The sequence below is a fragment of the Gadus morhua genome, chromosome 22, assembly GCF_902167405.1.
Source record: "Gadus morhua chromosome 22, gadMor3.0, whole genome shotgun sequence".
NCBI lineage: Eukaryota > Metazoa > Chordata > Actinopteri > Gadiformes > Gadidae > Gadus > Gadus morhua.
Window position 1 is genome coordinate 6,804,093 of NC_044069.1, and position 16,410 is coordinate 6,820,502.

The 16,410-nt window shown below is 48.6% G+C and overlaps 1 protein-coding gene across 12 annotated transcripts in view; it reads right to left on the bottom strand.

Annotated features, from left to right (window-relative positions):
- pleca (plectin a) overlaps window positions 1–16,410 on the bottom strand; it is a 101,909-nt gene that overhangs the window by 50,067 nt on the left and 35,432 nt on the right. For 2 of the 12 annotated variants that reach the window (XM_030346865.1, XM_030346863.1), the window contains exon 1: window positions 8,703–8,842. The exons of 8 other annotated variants lie outside the window; for them this stretch is intronic. In XM_030346865.1, the coding sequence (XP_030202725.1) occupies window positions 8,703–8,805 (103 nt within the window). In that variant the 5' untranslated portion in view covers window positions 8,806–8,842. Of the gene's footprint in view, window positions 1–4,067; window positions 4,983–8,702; window positions 8,843–16,410 lie in introns of those variants that run through there. 2 more of the 12 variants (XM_030346861.1, XM_030346860.1) reach the window with 1 other exon arrangement.

Consider the following 16,410-nt stretch of genomic DNA (forward strand, 5'->3'; position numbering starts at 1 on the left):
CAGATTCTCAGTTAATGGGTGTGCGCCATCTTGGATCAGCACAAGATGGTTTATTGCCCAAGAATCTGGGGTTGAAATGTGTTGTTAAAGTTACTGGGAAAGATATTCATCGCAGGGATCGTTCGCTCGAATCAATCTTGAAACAAGGAGTTCTTTTAAAAACAGTCAGCCATAAAGAACCAACTGGCAATATCAGATCAAACTTGAAAGTGGCTTTCAAGTTTGAAAGCCACTTTCAAACTTGACAATTTTTTTTGTGAGTATCAAATACAATTAAGACTGTGTGCTTTTGTGTCTGCCTTGTCACACGCAAATTCACATGTTCTGAAAACAGCGAATAACCCACTGCAAGGAATGACCTCTAAATCAATCAACAAACAATTCTCAGTAGTTCTCCCTAATCATCAAGTCAACATGTGTGCAGAACTATTTGCTGCACTACAGTTCAAGGCCTACAGCCAAGCGCCCTGGATTCCCTAGCCCCGGCCACCCAAACCTCATGCAGCAGCACTGGTGTGTTACATCTTGAATACCGGTGTCACGGTCCACCTTCGTGCTAGTATATCTCCTCCGTTCAAAGGAGACTCTGACAGGGAGATAGGAGGGAGAGGATTCCTCAGGAGGTGGCAGCTTGCTGGGGCATGTAGCGAGATAACAAATCTGCCCGTCTCTGGATGCATGCTCTGCCACTGACGCCCTACACTGGAGTAAGGTAAGCTTCCCCTAGTAACATGAAAACACTTTTTTTTTGCAGGTTTTTATGCATAGTTGTTTTTGTTGTATGTGTTTTACATGGGTGTTTCTTATGTAGCATCAATCCAAAAATATATTTATTCAAAAAAGCACACATTTTTGTTTCATATCAAATCAAAAAAGAGGTTGTTTTAACTTACAACCGAAATAATCTTTCACTGTTTAATATTCTGTAGGGTGAAGAAATGCCACGATGATTTAAATGAGTGTCGATTCAAGCCCGTGAAGGTTCAAAATGTCTCTTCCAACCAACATCTGCTTCACAACAAACACGCAAAGCCCACATCACAATCCATCTAGCCATCATCCACACATTACAGTGTGTTGGTGAAAAGCACTGACGACAGACAGGTTGTAACAGCCTCCCTGTCAGAACAGCAAACTAGGAGCAGGCGGTGGGGGGGCTGCAGTGTGTGTGAGTGTGTGTGCGTGTGCGTGTGTGTGTGTGTCCGTCTGTTCTCTCCTCCCGAGTTATGAAACCCAAAGACAGGGAGATGTTTATGGTGACAGCTCAGGCGTGAGAGGGGGGGGGGGGGCGATGAGGATGTCAGTTTATGTGCATTCCTGCTCAGGGTGTACATCCACCCATTCATCCACCCGTCCACACACCTCCAACCCCGCCCTCCGCTTGAGATAGCGCTGCCATACCCAACCCCACCCACCCCCCCCCACACCACCTCCACCGCCACCTTCATTCCTGCCGGGACCCCGAGCAAGAGGCAGCATGTGGGAAGCAGCCGCTGGGCTCCATTAGAGGAGGGGAGGAATGCTGGACGAGGAGAGCTCCTCCACCCACACGCCGGGCTCTGGTTTATGATGGAGGAGGGGTGGGGGAATGGGTGGATGAGAGGGGTAGAGGGATGGAGAGATAGGCGACATGGAAGGGGGGGGGAGAGTTGGGGTGGATTAGAAGAGGTTGAGGACGATAGAGACGCACGGAGGGAAGAGACGGAGAGATGGAAGGGTCGAGGGAGGGAGGGAGGGAGGGAGGGAGGGAGGGAAAGAGTGGAGGGATGGACTGATAGAAGAGACGGAGAGATGGAAGGGTCAAGGGAGGGAGGGAGGGAGGGAGGGAGGGAAAGAGTGGAGAGATGGACTGATAGAAGAGACGGAGAGATGGAAGGGTCGAGGGAGGGAGGGAGGGAGGGAGGGAGGGAGGGAGGGAAAGAGTGGAGAGATGGACTGATAGAAGAGATGGAAGGGATGGATGGAGGGAGGGAGGGAGGGAGGGAGGGAGGGAGGGAGGGAGGGAGGGAAAGAGTGGAGAAAGGGACGGAGAGAAGAGATGGAGGGATTGAAGGGTGGAAGGATGGAAAGGTTGGAGATGGACTGATAGAAAAGATGGAAGGGATGGAGAGACGCAGTATAGAAGAGACGGAGCAATGGAAAGGGTGGAAGGGGGTGGAGGGGATTGAACAGGTTGGGAGAATGGATAGCCAGAGGGGATAGAGGGAGGGATGGTAGTAAATATGTCTGTGTCAGGGGCTGGGGGCTGAGCCAGGCGATGCACGGCAGGCCTGTGGGCCAGGAGGGGGCAGATCCAAGCGGGCAGGGGAGGAATGCGGGAGAGACATGCTCCATGGACCTGTCTCCCTGAATTCACTTTCAAATAAAACATTTGCGGGTTTTTTTTTTCAGTTTCTGCTGTTTTGAATTTGGGAAATGTTCGAACACATTGTGCAAGTATTATACTGAAAAAGATGCCCTGGCACTGAGACATTATTATTTTTTACTCTTATTGATTAAGTTGCTTATTCTATTTAACAGAGGCAGTCTGACTGCCTCATTGGGCTAAGGCGCAGTGAACTGCGTCTGTGGTCTTATCTCCGTTCGGTTCACACCCATCACTAAAACACAGATGAGAACAATTAACTGAGAAACACACAGTCTGCTGAAAGACTAAATTGGAAGCGCTGTGCAAAGTATGTAAACACCACATGGGATATATTACGCGCACACACACACACACACACACACACACACACACACACACACACACACACACACACACACACACACACACACACACACACACACACACACACACACAAAAAGATAAAACTGTACTTTCCATCGCGTGGTCTTTCAGGACCATTTTTACGAGTGCTGAAATGCCGGGAAAATGTGCGTCTCAGATGTGTGTGCGTCGAAAGAGCCAATCGATGAACTGAAGCCAAAACACCGTGTGAAGAGCGCCGTCTATGTCGCCCTCTAGGGGGGAAAGCAGTCCCCACAGGCAGAAACGTAAACATTGACCGTTTAATTAGTTAATTAGGGATATAATTAAAATGTGTGAGTCCGAAGAAATGTAGGATAGATTTCTCGAATATCTATTGGGATGTTTGTTTTATAGATAGGGTCTAATTAAGCCTGAATTCAATGTATGCCACAGGTGTGCAGTTTGAGAGGGGATTGAGGGTTAACAGGACCGTCCCGAAGTAGGACTGATGTTGAAGAGCCGTTTCCATGACAACATACCAAAACATACAGAAGCGCGGGGAAGCCATCAGTTCGTTATTTATGGTTCTCAGTGGTGTGGAAATAAGGGCGCTCGGGAATCTAGAAAGGAAGGGAAAACTACTTTCGGCCAACTCTGAGAAAACCCAACCCAGTTTACGCACCACAATAAACTTCCTGTTTTTACAAATAAAAAGTTTAAGAGATTTCTCAAGACACATTCCTCCTCCTTTCCGTAGCTATTTTTAACACAATGGATCTACTTCAGAAAAGATTTCTAAGAGCAGTGAGAAAACAACGCATTGTGATCCATCTCTTTCATGAGCCTATTTTTAAAATGACACTGAATTATCAGAACATTTTACATAATTATCAAAAAAATTATGATTGCTCGATTGACCATCAGGCTACTAATATCATCATCATCATCATCATCATCATCATCATCATCATCATTTTATTATTAGACTCAAGGTCCATTTAAAAACATACAATACAAGAAATAGACATCACACACATAAAATAAAAATATGTTATACCTGGCATCGAAATGAGCCAATACAATTATAGCTGATTAATAATCGCCTTCTCTCCCTTCTCTGAAGACGCACTTCATAATAATGATTCACTCCATTCACAACAACAGAGTTGTCAACATATAATTAATGAGATATGATAACAGCGGCTTGCGACGGGTTAATGTCCTGGCGTCACCTCCCCCTGTTCCGCGCAGCTCCTCCTATTACAAGGAGCAGCGCCTTGATAGAAAGCGCGCGCTGCTGACCTATACACGCTCGCGCTGATGTATGGGCGCTCGTGCCGCGGACTGTAGGCAAATCGGCGTTCGAGCTGCTTACCTGCGCAACACATGCGGCTGTACAGGTGGGAACCGACGTCTTCACAGCGCATCTCGTGAATGTAATTGGACCGGCCGTGGTGGTGGGTGACCCCCCACTCGATCTGGGCGCCGTACCAAGGAGAAGACGAGGCATCACCAGGAATGTCTTTAACTTCGGCCATCGCGTGCGAAACAAGAGCACGGCGGCGCGCGGGTCCGGTAAAACGCCCACTAGCACACAACGTGTTGTTGTGGCGGACCTCACCTCAGAGCTCAACACTTTGGGTCTCTCCCCCTGCCTCTATTCGAGCGACATGAAGTCAACCGGAGCGATAGTAAAAACAAACCGGGGAGAGTCGAATCAGATTGCAGAGTAAAAAAAATCTTCCAGAGTCGCTCTGCTGCTAAGCCCTGCCCACGTCATTCTTTGTACTACAGTGGATTTACTCCCTTTCACTATTGTTTTCGGGTAATTGCCAGAAACCGCGTCACCGTAGGGGACATTGAAACCCCCGGTCTGAAGGACATGTCCCGGTAGCGTCCAGGCGAGACAGGCGGTCACGCTACGGGGCTGTAGACTCCACGCGCACGGTCTCTATTTTAGTACGACGCCGTAATGACTGCCTTGCCTCCAAACTCCCCAGCACGCGGGTGCAATCATTTGGAAAGTGTACCTACACGTAACTTTCTAAACTCACGCACCTAGTCCGGCAAGTTTGAGGTTTAATTTGAATATTTCACATTTTAGAGCGCTACACCAGTCCGTCCGCGCCTACTCCCTACACACAGAAGTGGGCGGTGCCTTGTTGGTTATACGGTCGCGTGTGTGAAGACTTTCCATTCAACAGCTGGAGTTGCACTGTTCGTCGAAAAAAAGCATTTACTTACATGCCATAGTTGAAATGTTTAACATTCACCAGGGATTTAAGGCATTTTACCCTTGAGGAAGTACCTCACACCTATTTAGCTGAGGCAATTAAAAAAAAAAAATGATATGCATATGTAACTCCAAACGAGGAACTCAATGCAAAGATCACGATTTTAGACTATGCAATTAATGGCGCTGGAAGACCATGGGCCAATTGAATTGAGAAAAGACACGCCACTCTAAATTATAAATCACATTATGAAACATGAGAAGGGTGATCATTAAAGATAAGCCTGCACCTGTGCAGTGTGGCCCTATTATAAACACTGGTGCTACTGTAGCTACGCAACAGGGCTAGCAAGAATTAACCTGACAGGTGGTGAGCACCCGACGCCTGAAACGGCTTGTGGTTGCTGTGAATTAGAGGAACATGTTAGCCTTGGTTGCTAAGGCCCTCTATCTTTGTTGGTGGGAATGTGACGAAGAAGTTAGCATTGGTTGCTAGAGATGTGTTCCTGAAATTCCCCCAAACAAAAATAGAGATCTTTGTTTGGGGGAATTTGAGGAACACATCTGTTGCTTATGTTTTCTCTTTCTAACGGGCGTTCTTTCACTTCTCCACACAACTATTCTACAGCTAGAGGCTGTCCCAGTGTGTGGCACAGGGAAGAGAATCACTGAACGGAGACACAACAGAACACAATGAGCGCAGGTTCGATCCCGTGCCCACTCTGGCAGAACCCGGTTCTCCTGTTGTCTCCCATTGTGTTCCACGCGTTTGATGCGGTCATGGGCGTGTCTTTCTCGATGGATAAGAGGAGTAGTAGCTTCTAATAGTTTTTTGCAGACTGATTTAAGTTTATAAGCCTGGATAACCCTTTAGACAGGGCTGGAACGAAATGTTTGTTTTATCAAACGGGCACGCCTGGATAAACTATTAATCAAACAAACTGCCGGAATAGGGGTAAGCTTTATACAACCATTACCAAACAAAAGACCAAGCCTGCCATAACTCTTGGTGGAGGATTCCCCTTCCAACTTAAACAGTGGAGGACATCTTCCTGAACTAACGACATCTTCAGTCCCTAGTTCTTCTCTGTAATCACAGAGACATTAACAGTTTGTCTCCCCTAACTTAGACCTTGGTCTGGGAGGTGTGAAGTGTGATGCGTGCATGCGCAGACAGACTCAGTCTTCCCCTAATCTGCCCGAGGATAACGTCGAGACCTATGGCATTGACTTCCCAGACGGCGGGGTTTGTTATGGCCGTATCCAGGATACACTGACCCCACCCCCCACCGTATACAGTGTTGAACGATCTCTCTGCGCCTCCGCTTCGTGTGTGGCGGTGGTGCTGGGTGGCTCCGAAGACATTTGCTGGGGCTTTTTTTAAACCTTGGCTGAGGGGTCATTCCCCTTCACCCACTTCCTCGTGGGCTTCCCACGCGCCAGCAAGAGCCCCAAAGGCACCTTGTCGTCCGCACACACCAAAGTCCTCTGCCCACCCTCTTGGCCGACCTTTGTGTGTGTGTGTGTGTGTGTGTGTGTGTCTGCGCTACGTCAGTGCTCGTAATATCGACCTGCGCCCAGATCCCGGCCGCCATTCTATTTGTGTGTTTACTGGAAAAAATCAACGCTAATGTCAAATGTCATGTCAGATGATCAGCTGCGGCAGCAAATGTCCCTTGTTGCATAACACCGCAATACAGCGCAGCCAGGTCTCTAGCGAAGCATAAGCTGCTGTTGAACGTTGCTGGTTACCTTTGTACCGGGCCTGGGACAAACCCTGCGCTGCGCTGAACGTCAGTCTTTTCACATGCAAATCCACGTCTGTTGACAGAAGATTGCATGCAGCCTTGTTTGGATTGCCGTTGCTGTTCCGCAGCAGTCAACCTATCTCTCTCTCCCTGGCAGCCATTGTATATCTCTCACTCTTTTTATATCTATATATATTTATATATATCTACCGACGCAATATGTAATGCAAGCTCGTTAACAATTGTATGAAACAGGAGACAATTATTAGGTTCTGTTATGACTGAGAGCTTGTGTGACATTTTCTCTGCACCAAACTGCAGTTGTAAGCGGATGCTCCAAATCAATCCAACAAACCTGCACAGATTTTCTTCTTTTTTTTTAGCTTTTACTGCTGTAGCCCTTTAAACGGTTGCAATAATCCATTCCGGTCGGATCCATTTGTCTATTAAGTGTTTCCATTGCCCTGCATCATCATCGGCACAGACAGACTTTTATGAGTCTCTTCTACCTGACCGCCCCTATCAAATACCCTTTTTCTATGCCAACATTCTGCCGAATCATCCTCCTCTGACCATAAGAAAAACCTGCAGAGTCACTGTAAGGAATCCTCGTCCCTATGGACTGGTAAATGTTTCCTGAAACAGGAAGTACAGCTCCCAGTACAGCCTATGAGAGACGGACCAGACCGGTGGAACAGTACATCCATTAGACCTGTCATCACGCCAGTCAAGCAATTGACAGCCGCCATCGATGGAAGCCATTAAACAAGTTAGCTCGACCAGGTTACCCTAACAAAAACAAACAGTCATGGTTAGGAATGCTGTCCTCCACCTTTAAAACCTTTGGAAACCGCAGAAAACAGTTGACTAATGGTGTTCAGGATATCGTTATCTACTGGCCCCTTCCCAGAAGAGAAAGTCAAGGCCCTTAAAGTGTGCAGACTAAAAACAAACATGTCGCAAGATTCACAAGAGACACGCTTTTCTTGTAGTATGAAGTGATTCAACGAGATTGTCGTTGTAAAAAACCTTGGGTTAAAACAAGTTTTCATTACCCCCCCACTCTGCACACCTGTACACTCTCCCCAGGTGTCCTGTCATTTGAATAAGGGTGTGTCTGGTAGGAACTCCAGACGCCTCGATCATGTCAAACTGTCAACAGAAAAATGAGGAGTGTCTGATGTAAGGCGACACAAACGTTTAAGGTAACCTCAGGCCCATCTGAGAACGCAGAGATTCCCTTGGTCTCTCGCTTTGCTTTTAGAACTTGGCAACCGGTAAAGAAGAAAATATGATGCTATACTTGAAGTGTTGGGTTGGAGAGAAGAATTCTGCTAAACAGGCTCTCCGAAAGACACAAGTGACACAATTCAACTTCAAACAAGTTGTGAAGCATGCTAAAGGCTACTGCTTAATTCAAATAAGTGCAATTAAAGGGAACAAGAAAGTGAAACTTCTCCAACTGTCACTGAAGTTTGCTTTGAGGACGTGCTAACCCAAAGCCAGGCCATGCTGAAGGGTGATTCAAAGATGGGGTTTTGAAACCGCTGAGGAGCCAGGAATACTTCAGCTCCTATACTCCAGAGTCATCAGGTTACACCCGGCACCGACAGGGTTAAACCCTGACGCTCCCACCCAACAGGAAACCCAGACAGGAAAAAAAAACAGAGAGAGAGCGAGGGGGAGTGGGGAAGAGAAACGAGAGGAGCGCACCAGGCAAAGAACAGAGAGCTGCGCACACACAAGAGAGAGAGAGAGAGCGAGCGAGAGAGCGAGGGCGACGGAGAGCGAGAGAGAGAGAATGCTTCGGGAAAAGTTTCTAGACATACAACAGGCAAGCCTCGGTCTACGCTACGGAGAATCTAACTCAAGAAACAACTCCCTTTCCTTTCCCACTCCCAGTCAAGGACGGACGACGCGCAGACACCAGCGGATCGGCAGAAGTAAACAGAGCAGTCCGCCGCTCCACCGCGTCACAACAGCAGCAGCAGCCGTACCGGTGGTTTTCCCGCGACCGCGTTTCCCTTACCTTCCTTCTTGCGTTGCCTCCACTGCCAGACGGCGATAAGCGTTAAGATGTGTCCCACCACCACCAGGGCGGGGAACACAGGTCCTGGGGGGCTAACCGGCATCGGGCCTGGGACAGAGTGACAGCACTCGGCCGCGGCAGGCAGGTGGGAGGGTGGGGAGGGTGGGGGTGGGGGGGAGGGTGGAGGAGGGGGTGAAAGGTGAAGGGGGAGTGGAGGGAGAGAGCAGTGGGAGGTGGGTGGGGTTAGTGGGAGGAGTGGCCGGCGCTAGGGGTGTGGTGGCATCCTGGAGCAGCAAGGCCAAGTGCCGGCGACTTTTTGCGATTGGAAGCAGAATGAAAGAGAGCTGTTCCCTCCCTCCCTCCCTCCCTCCCTCCCTCTCTCCCTCCCTCCTTCTCTTGTTCCCTGTGACTCACAGCTCCGGCAAGAGGGGCTGAGCTCTCCTGTCCCTCCCTCCCTCCCTCTGTCGACTAACTCTCTCTTAACAGTTTCTCACCAATACTGTGAGTGTTATTTATTACAGTGCGAGTATACCTTCCGGTTCAGCGCTAAGTTTGGAGCGCAGACAGACTGCTTGGCCCTGACTTGGCTTTAAACATAATGTTGCTTCCTGGTGCAGTGAGGCTGGTTCCACTGGTCTCCCATTACAGGACTGCTGCCTGTCCCACTAAGGCTGTCAGTCGGAGCTGAAGTATGCTCAATAATGCACCAGTCTAAATTGTGTGGTAACAAACACACACGTGGAGCCACACCTACACACACTGGAGTCAGTCAGTGATAAGGAGGCCTGGATTAACACGACAACAATTGAGAAACACCATAAAACACGCCAGACAGTAAAGCATTCATTGCTCCACCGATGATTATTTCTTCCCCATGAGAAAGCCCCTCTCTGTTATTTTCCACTTGTTTCATGAGTACTACCAAGTCCATGGTCTAGGCTGGTCCAGGTCCAGTCCCATGCTCTCTCTGTGATTTATCTGGGAAGCCATGAGTGAGTTCAGATCAGTTGGTTTATTATGGAAATTCGCTTTCTCTTCTGCTAAACGCCAATTACTTCCTTATGCTTGGACGCAGTGAATGGCGCCCCAAGATCTTCCCAGAACACTTAATTGTGGAGCGGTGGCGAAGGGAGGGGTTGGTTTACCACCAACCAAATCTCAACTACTGTGAAGGTTAATGTCGCTCTGCCGTTTAGATGGCCTCAAGCATTATTTTCTGTCATTGCCATTGTTATGAGAATGACCAGGAAACTCACAACTCAAAAGATCGTTGAAGCGACAAGTCGCACCCACGGTGCCCAGGAGGATTCGACACTGTTTGTCTTGAACTTTCGAGTAATGACCGGCTATTCTTTCCTTGACGCAATAGTCACGTAAAACTATGTTTATTAATGATTACCTATAGCTCTTTAAGGTCCTGACTCATGCCTTCATTCAGGGCGTGCTTGCTTGTAATTGTTTGACATTGAGTTATGTCCTCTCCCTGACCAAGACATAGCACCTGATTACACTACAAGCTGCCAACAGGAGTATGTAAATCATGGACTTGATAATGGCAAACAGATTAAAAGTGCGACGCTGTTGTAGGAATACGAGTTGAGCCGGTTTTTAAAAAAAAAAGAAGAGAGAAAAAGAGTCTGAATAAGTTGACATAAAGCACAGTAGAGGACAGTCATGCAGTAACCCAACACCCAGGACGCCGCCATTGTTACACCGTTCGCAACACGCTGCCACGCGCTGACCAACTGCCATAAAAAGTAAAAATAGACCTCAACGTTACATTCAGGTCGACTCCGGTCAGTCTATTCCACCACGAGAGCCCAAAGCAGTATTTCTGTCCTTGTGTAAACCCTGAACAGACATTCAAATATCGTATTCCGCAATGGAATTAATGAGGCAAATGAGTGCAATGAATCACAAAGACATCTGGGTACCACCTGGTGGAGACACAACAAGTTATACAGTACTAAATCAACACAACAATAGTACTACTAGTTTTTGAATATTAAGTAAAATCATTTACATTTATAATTTAAAGCGTTATCACAAAGTTGACCGGGCTAAAAAGGTGATGCCAATGTCAGCCATGTTAGAATCCATCACGCTACCGTTAGCTCCATTTCAAAATGTCCGCCAAGCCCCCCATAGCACCATTTACAATTAGTTACAGTGAGCAGGAGAGAGAGAGAGAGAGAGAGAGAGAGAGAGAGAGAGAGAGAGAGAGAGAGAGAAAAGACTCCCCATTTGTGTTGAACAAAGTGGTTCCAGCCCTCCTTGTCTGGGTGCCCACTACTACTGTAAACCTTGCATGGCCTGAATTCACCCAATCATTCCCAGGCGCTTGGTTCTCGTCCCGCACTCTCCTATATCCCCCTAATTTCTGGAGAATTAAAAAGAAATCTGCCTCCACAAGTAGCCATTTCGAAGGCTAAGTGGGAGCCAACCGAGCTAAAGGCTATTAAGCTAAAAGTCGGGGACCGGTTCAACCAAAGACGCACAACCTAAAAAGCATCACAGTGCAAGCTGAGGAATGACAGAAATGTGTCTGTCCTGTCTCAGGGACCTCCCTCGGGGCCAAAGCAAGATACACTGAGACGGGGGCGTGGCATCGGCCCCGGGCGGCATTCGTCACCATGGGAACCAATCAGGTGTCCCTCAAAGGGCAGTCACCGATGACTCAAAAGCATCCAGGACACCGATCAACCAACATGGAGAGTGATGACGGGACCCGAGCCGTGGACCTACCTTCCGGGCGTCTGGGACGGCAGCAGCAGCAGCAGCGCAGATCCATCCTAGAGGAGGGCTTTGAACCCAGTATACCAGATAGCAGACACACAGCCGCAGAGCACTCAGAGGACCAGAGGACATGCAGAGGAAAACCAGGGGGGCGTGCTGGGAAAGATGGAAAAAAGGCAAAAAATGGGAAGAGAGAGAGGGTGGGAGAGAGAGAGAGAGAGGGGGGGGGGAGAGAGAGAGAGAGAGAGAGAGGGAGAGAGAGAGAGAGAGAGAGAGAGAGAGAGAGAGAGAGACAGAGAGAGAGAGAGAAAGAGAGAGGAGAGGCTTGGAGGCTGGGAAATCACCACAGTCTGGCGAGTCCTTGGTCTAAATTGCGTATTTTTTTCCGCAGTGGAAACTATACGGAGAGCCATCGTGGGTCAGGTCGGTTCCTGACGAGGGCCCCTGGCCGGGCTCCATGTTCAGGGGACCGTGAACACACCAGGAGAGACCTTCTCCCTCTCTCTTAACGGCACAGGGACAAAGAGAGGAGAACAGGGATGTGCCAACCAGCCGCACAAAGGCTTCTCTGTGAAAGTTGGGAGAGGCGGAGGAATTTTTGATCTTTCTGAAGGACCGTCATCAGACTAATACCATAATAACCCGTTGATCATGGAAACAGCTCTCAAGTGTTCTGGCCTTCAGCGTGAGACCCCTAATGAATTCGACATTTCAGTGCGTCTGAACGAATGAAATGCCTTTTTCAACCTTTTCGACCTTCGTTCTCTGGCACACGTGCACTCGACTCTTGGTTAATATACACACTGCAATCATTTTTGTTTTATTTAGTGACTTGGTTCCGTTGGATTGCTCAAAGAAAACACACAGCCAGATGTCAGGCAACATCTGTATTCCAGCCAACTACAGCGGTCTATATACACTCTATCCCCCCCCCCCCCCCCCCCAGCCCCAAAACAGATGCACGCCGTACTGTCCTACCCCCCCCCCCTAACGCCCACGTGGAAACTGTAATCCCCCCGCTGGGACTGTAACTAATTACCCATAATGCTCCTGTGTAGCCAGGCATGGCTTCAACCACTCAGGGGCTTCCCCCAGCGCACACCCACCCTGGGCCTGCAATCGGCGAAACAAGACCCCACCCCCCTCCCGGCCCCCCACCCAGACCCCAGCACACAGCGTAGGATGGAGGGACCGATGTGGTTGGTGTGCCTCCAACGGGTCTCTGACATTCCAACAAACACAGAAATTACGAGAAAGTCCTCTTCTCTAAATACAGTGTTTTACCACTCGGGGTAAATACAGGCTGGCTCTGGGAAAACAAAATCACACCAGACCCATAAAGAGCCACACGGTTACAGAGGGAGAACATACTTCAACTCCAAAAAGCTCTACAGTAGTTCCCCAAAGAAGTAACAAGAAGAAGAAGAGGAGGAAGAAACACGGTTCGTCTGCTGACGGGAGAGCCATGGAGGTTGAGAGCGCGACAACCGCCGCACGTGCGTTCCTATTCTATCCTATCTGCCCCCCACAAAGCACCTCTGTGCTGACACCTGTTGGTGAGAGGAGGGAACTGTCCCCGACGCCTGATGAAAGATCCTACCTTGGCCGTTCTGAATCAACACCTCCATGAAGTCGATCGAGTGACACAACTCCATCGCAGTCACGGGAGGAGAGGAGAGGGGGGGGGGGAGAGGGGGATGCGTCGCGAGATGGCGGCAAAAAAAAACGGAATCACTTGACGAATCACTTGGCAAAAACAAGACAAGCGGAGGGGGACCCGCGGAATAGCCCTGAGCTCCTCAAACCAGCTGTTGCTCGCTTAGAGTGAGGAGGAGCAGTCGGAAGAGGTCGGAGCTCCCATTCACAACACTAGTAGTAGGTTTGGCTACCAGCAGGCGAGGAGAGAGGAAAGGACCAGAGGCCAGAACCAAGGTGCTGACTGCCACATGTACTCATCTGGACCGCTTCCCCCGGAGTCAGCACCGGCCAGTGTAGGCACACACACGCACACACACACACACATATGCACGCGCGCGCACACACACACACACACACACACACACACACACACACACACACACACACACACACACACACACACACACACACACACACACACACACACACACACACACACTCACACAAACACATGCATGCATGCACACAACCACGCAGGGGGAAAAGAAAGCTGAGTGTGGTTTAATTGGATTCACATTTTCCTAGCCTCAGCTTAGTCATGCAGGAGTGGAAAGTTGGTTTCTGAATGCACCGGTGCATTCAGAAACCAGGGAGCTGCTGCTGCCTCCCGTCAGGTCACTACTGATCAGATGAGGTACAATTCCCCTTTTAATCAGTGTTAGGCTTATAGCCATAAGCTACTGCGTTATATTTATTTGACTATTTTGGCACTTTTATCCAAAGCGACAGTGTTTTAACCCGAAGCAGTGGTTTTAGAATACATGTCATGAAGCAGCAGGCAGGGGTTTGGGCTTTCACCCAAGGAGGCTTACAGGTAAGCTACGGACATTTTAGGATCAAACCCAGGACCTTTTGAACCGGATTCAAACACCCTAACCTCCACACCTTCCAGCCCCCCATTTATAGATTTGTTGTTTTAATACCAGCACATCTGTAGATCATTACTCGATGGATCATTGTGGTAGCACTTGTTAATATGGTAAATATGGATATGAATAAGCCTTTGTGTCCCAGCAGATGGCAGTAACAAAACCTTTTTTGTCTTGTGTTTTTCCCTGAGGGTTTGGTCTACGTGCAAATAAGACCAGGATGCGTATCATCGTCAGGTACACAGACAACGTATGACACACAGTTTACACAGAAAGAACCGATGCCATTTTGAAAAAAAGACGGTTCTTCACTCTCTATTTGTTTCTGCATGTTTAATGAAACAGACACCCTGTGAATCCGCAGGCTATATGTCAAGATATGTAATGATGCCATTAGACATTAATTTGCGAGACACTGAGGACAGCACTGGATTAGTGTTACATGTCATTGGTTTTTGTACTGCCCTCGGGTCTGTAACACAATCCCACACATTTTTCAAACAACATTTTTCAAACATTCCCGAATTAGGGTAATAAGTATTAGTAAATATTTCCACCACAAAAACAACCGGAGTGCCTGTTTGAGGTGTCACCAATGAGTCACCTCACAGTGGAGTAGGATGTCTGGCCCTGTTTGAACTCACTTCACTGCTAAGAGCCCAGCCTATAGCTACGGTACTAACTAATGCCTTTATAGGTACAAGGTACCTAGGTTGAGGTAACACTCGTGCAAAATGGTTTAAATACTCACTTTCCTTACGACATGGTGTCATAACTGCTTTTTCAGGCTTTGATTACTTCGTTTAAGTAGCATATGCAGTGACCCTAATTCTAACCAATTGAAAGTAAACGGGAACCTCAACGAAAGAATAAGGAAGCACATACTTAAACTGCAATTCATAAAACACATAATGTAGTTTACTTGCCGAGCAGGGACGTTACCAATTGTTATTGGACCTTAATCACAGGGGCTAATGGTCCGTCCTTCCACGAGTCGTTCATAACAGGACAAGATCAATACACAACGATCACAAGGTAATCACATTACGCAGTGGCCCGCCATAACCCAGACGCAAACACTCCGGGGACCATGGCAACGGTTATGTGATCACTGACTCAGCAAGAAGAACGATGACGAGAACAGGAGGGGAAGGAGCCCGCGAGGATGGAGAAGTATAAGAAGAAAAAGGGGTAAAAGGTGTCTATTGAGGAAGATGAGGGAAAGGGAAGGTCACACTTTCTAGGGGGTCCCACCTAGTAGCTCCTCCACTCCTTGGGTCTACTCGTTCGGGATTCCTTGACCCTAGGCCCGTGGTTTGAGGGATGTCATGAAACAGAGTCCTTTCAGGTGGCTCACCCCCTGGAGCTCAGGGAACAGGTACCAAGGTTTCTCGTCCTTGTTTGCCACCGTGACGCCATCTTGGAAGAGGACCTCCCAGATGATTCTCAGATCTATCAGTTTTTCCGCCGCCATTATTCCCTCAGTTTTCTTGGGACCACTCCCCAAGTGTGTAAGGAACCGCGCTGATGTCCCGTCTATTACATGCCACACAACTACCGACCGTATGATTTAACCCAAATCCATGTTTTCCCCCTGAGAATTTCAGATTATACAACAGCTGTCAGGCAGTGGTAGATTGCTACCGATTCTGAAGGGGCAAGTGACAGGTTTATGCACACAAGCTGGAGTCAACATGGAGGGGAGAAGAAGGCATGGCCACCCAGTTGACAATCCCTTCCTCTGCAGCTGGTTGAGACAAATACCAGAGAGAGAGAGAGAGAAAGAGAGAGAGAGAGAGAGAGAGAGAGAGAGAGAGAGAGAGAGAGAGAGAGAGAGAGAGAGAGAGAGAGAGAGAGAGAGAGAGAGAGAGAGAGAGAGGGAGAGAGAGAGAGAGAGAGAGAGAGAGAGAGAGAGAGAGAGAGAGGGTGGAGGGAGAGGGAGAGAGAGAGAGAGGGGGGAGGGAGGGGGAGAGAGAGGGAGAGGGAGAGAGACAGACAGACAGACAGACAGACAGACAGACAGACAGACAGACAGACACAGACAGACAGACAGAGGAGCTCTGTAGCGGTTCAGTGAAGCGAGGCGTGCAGACCAGTGGATGCAAAAGAGGAGGAGGATGACAGAGCCCCCGGGGGTCCCCTCAGAGTTCCGGCCTGCGTCCCTCCAACAGGCCAACAAGGCTCCCCAGGGACCCGTCAGGGGACCCTGAGGCCCATTAGGCCGAGATGAGCAGGACCATGTGGTCCAGGGGACATAAATAGATGACAGGTCACTACTCATTGCTACGATAAAGATGACGCAGTAAGTCATTCTCCTCATACTGCTGTGTCAAGCCTTCTAGACATTATATGTCGCCTGATGATGTGATCAAAAGTATATATATATTTTAAAGAATAAAAATAAA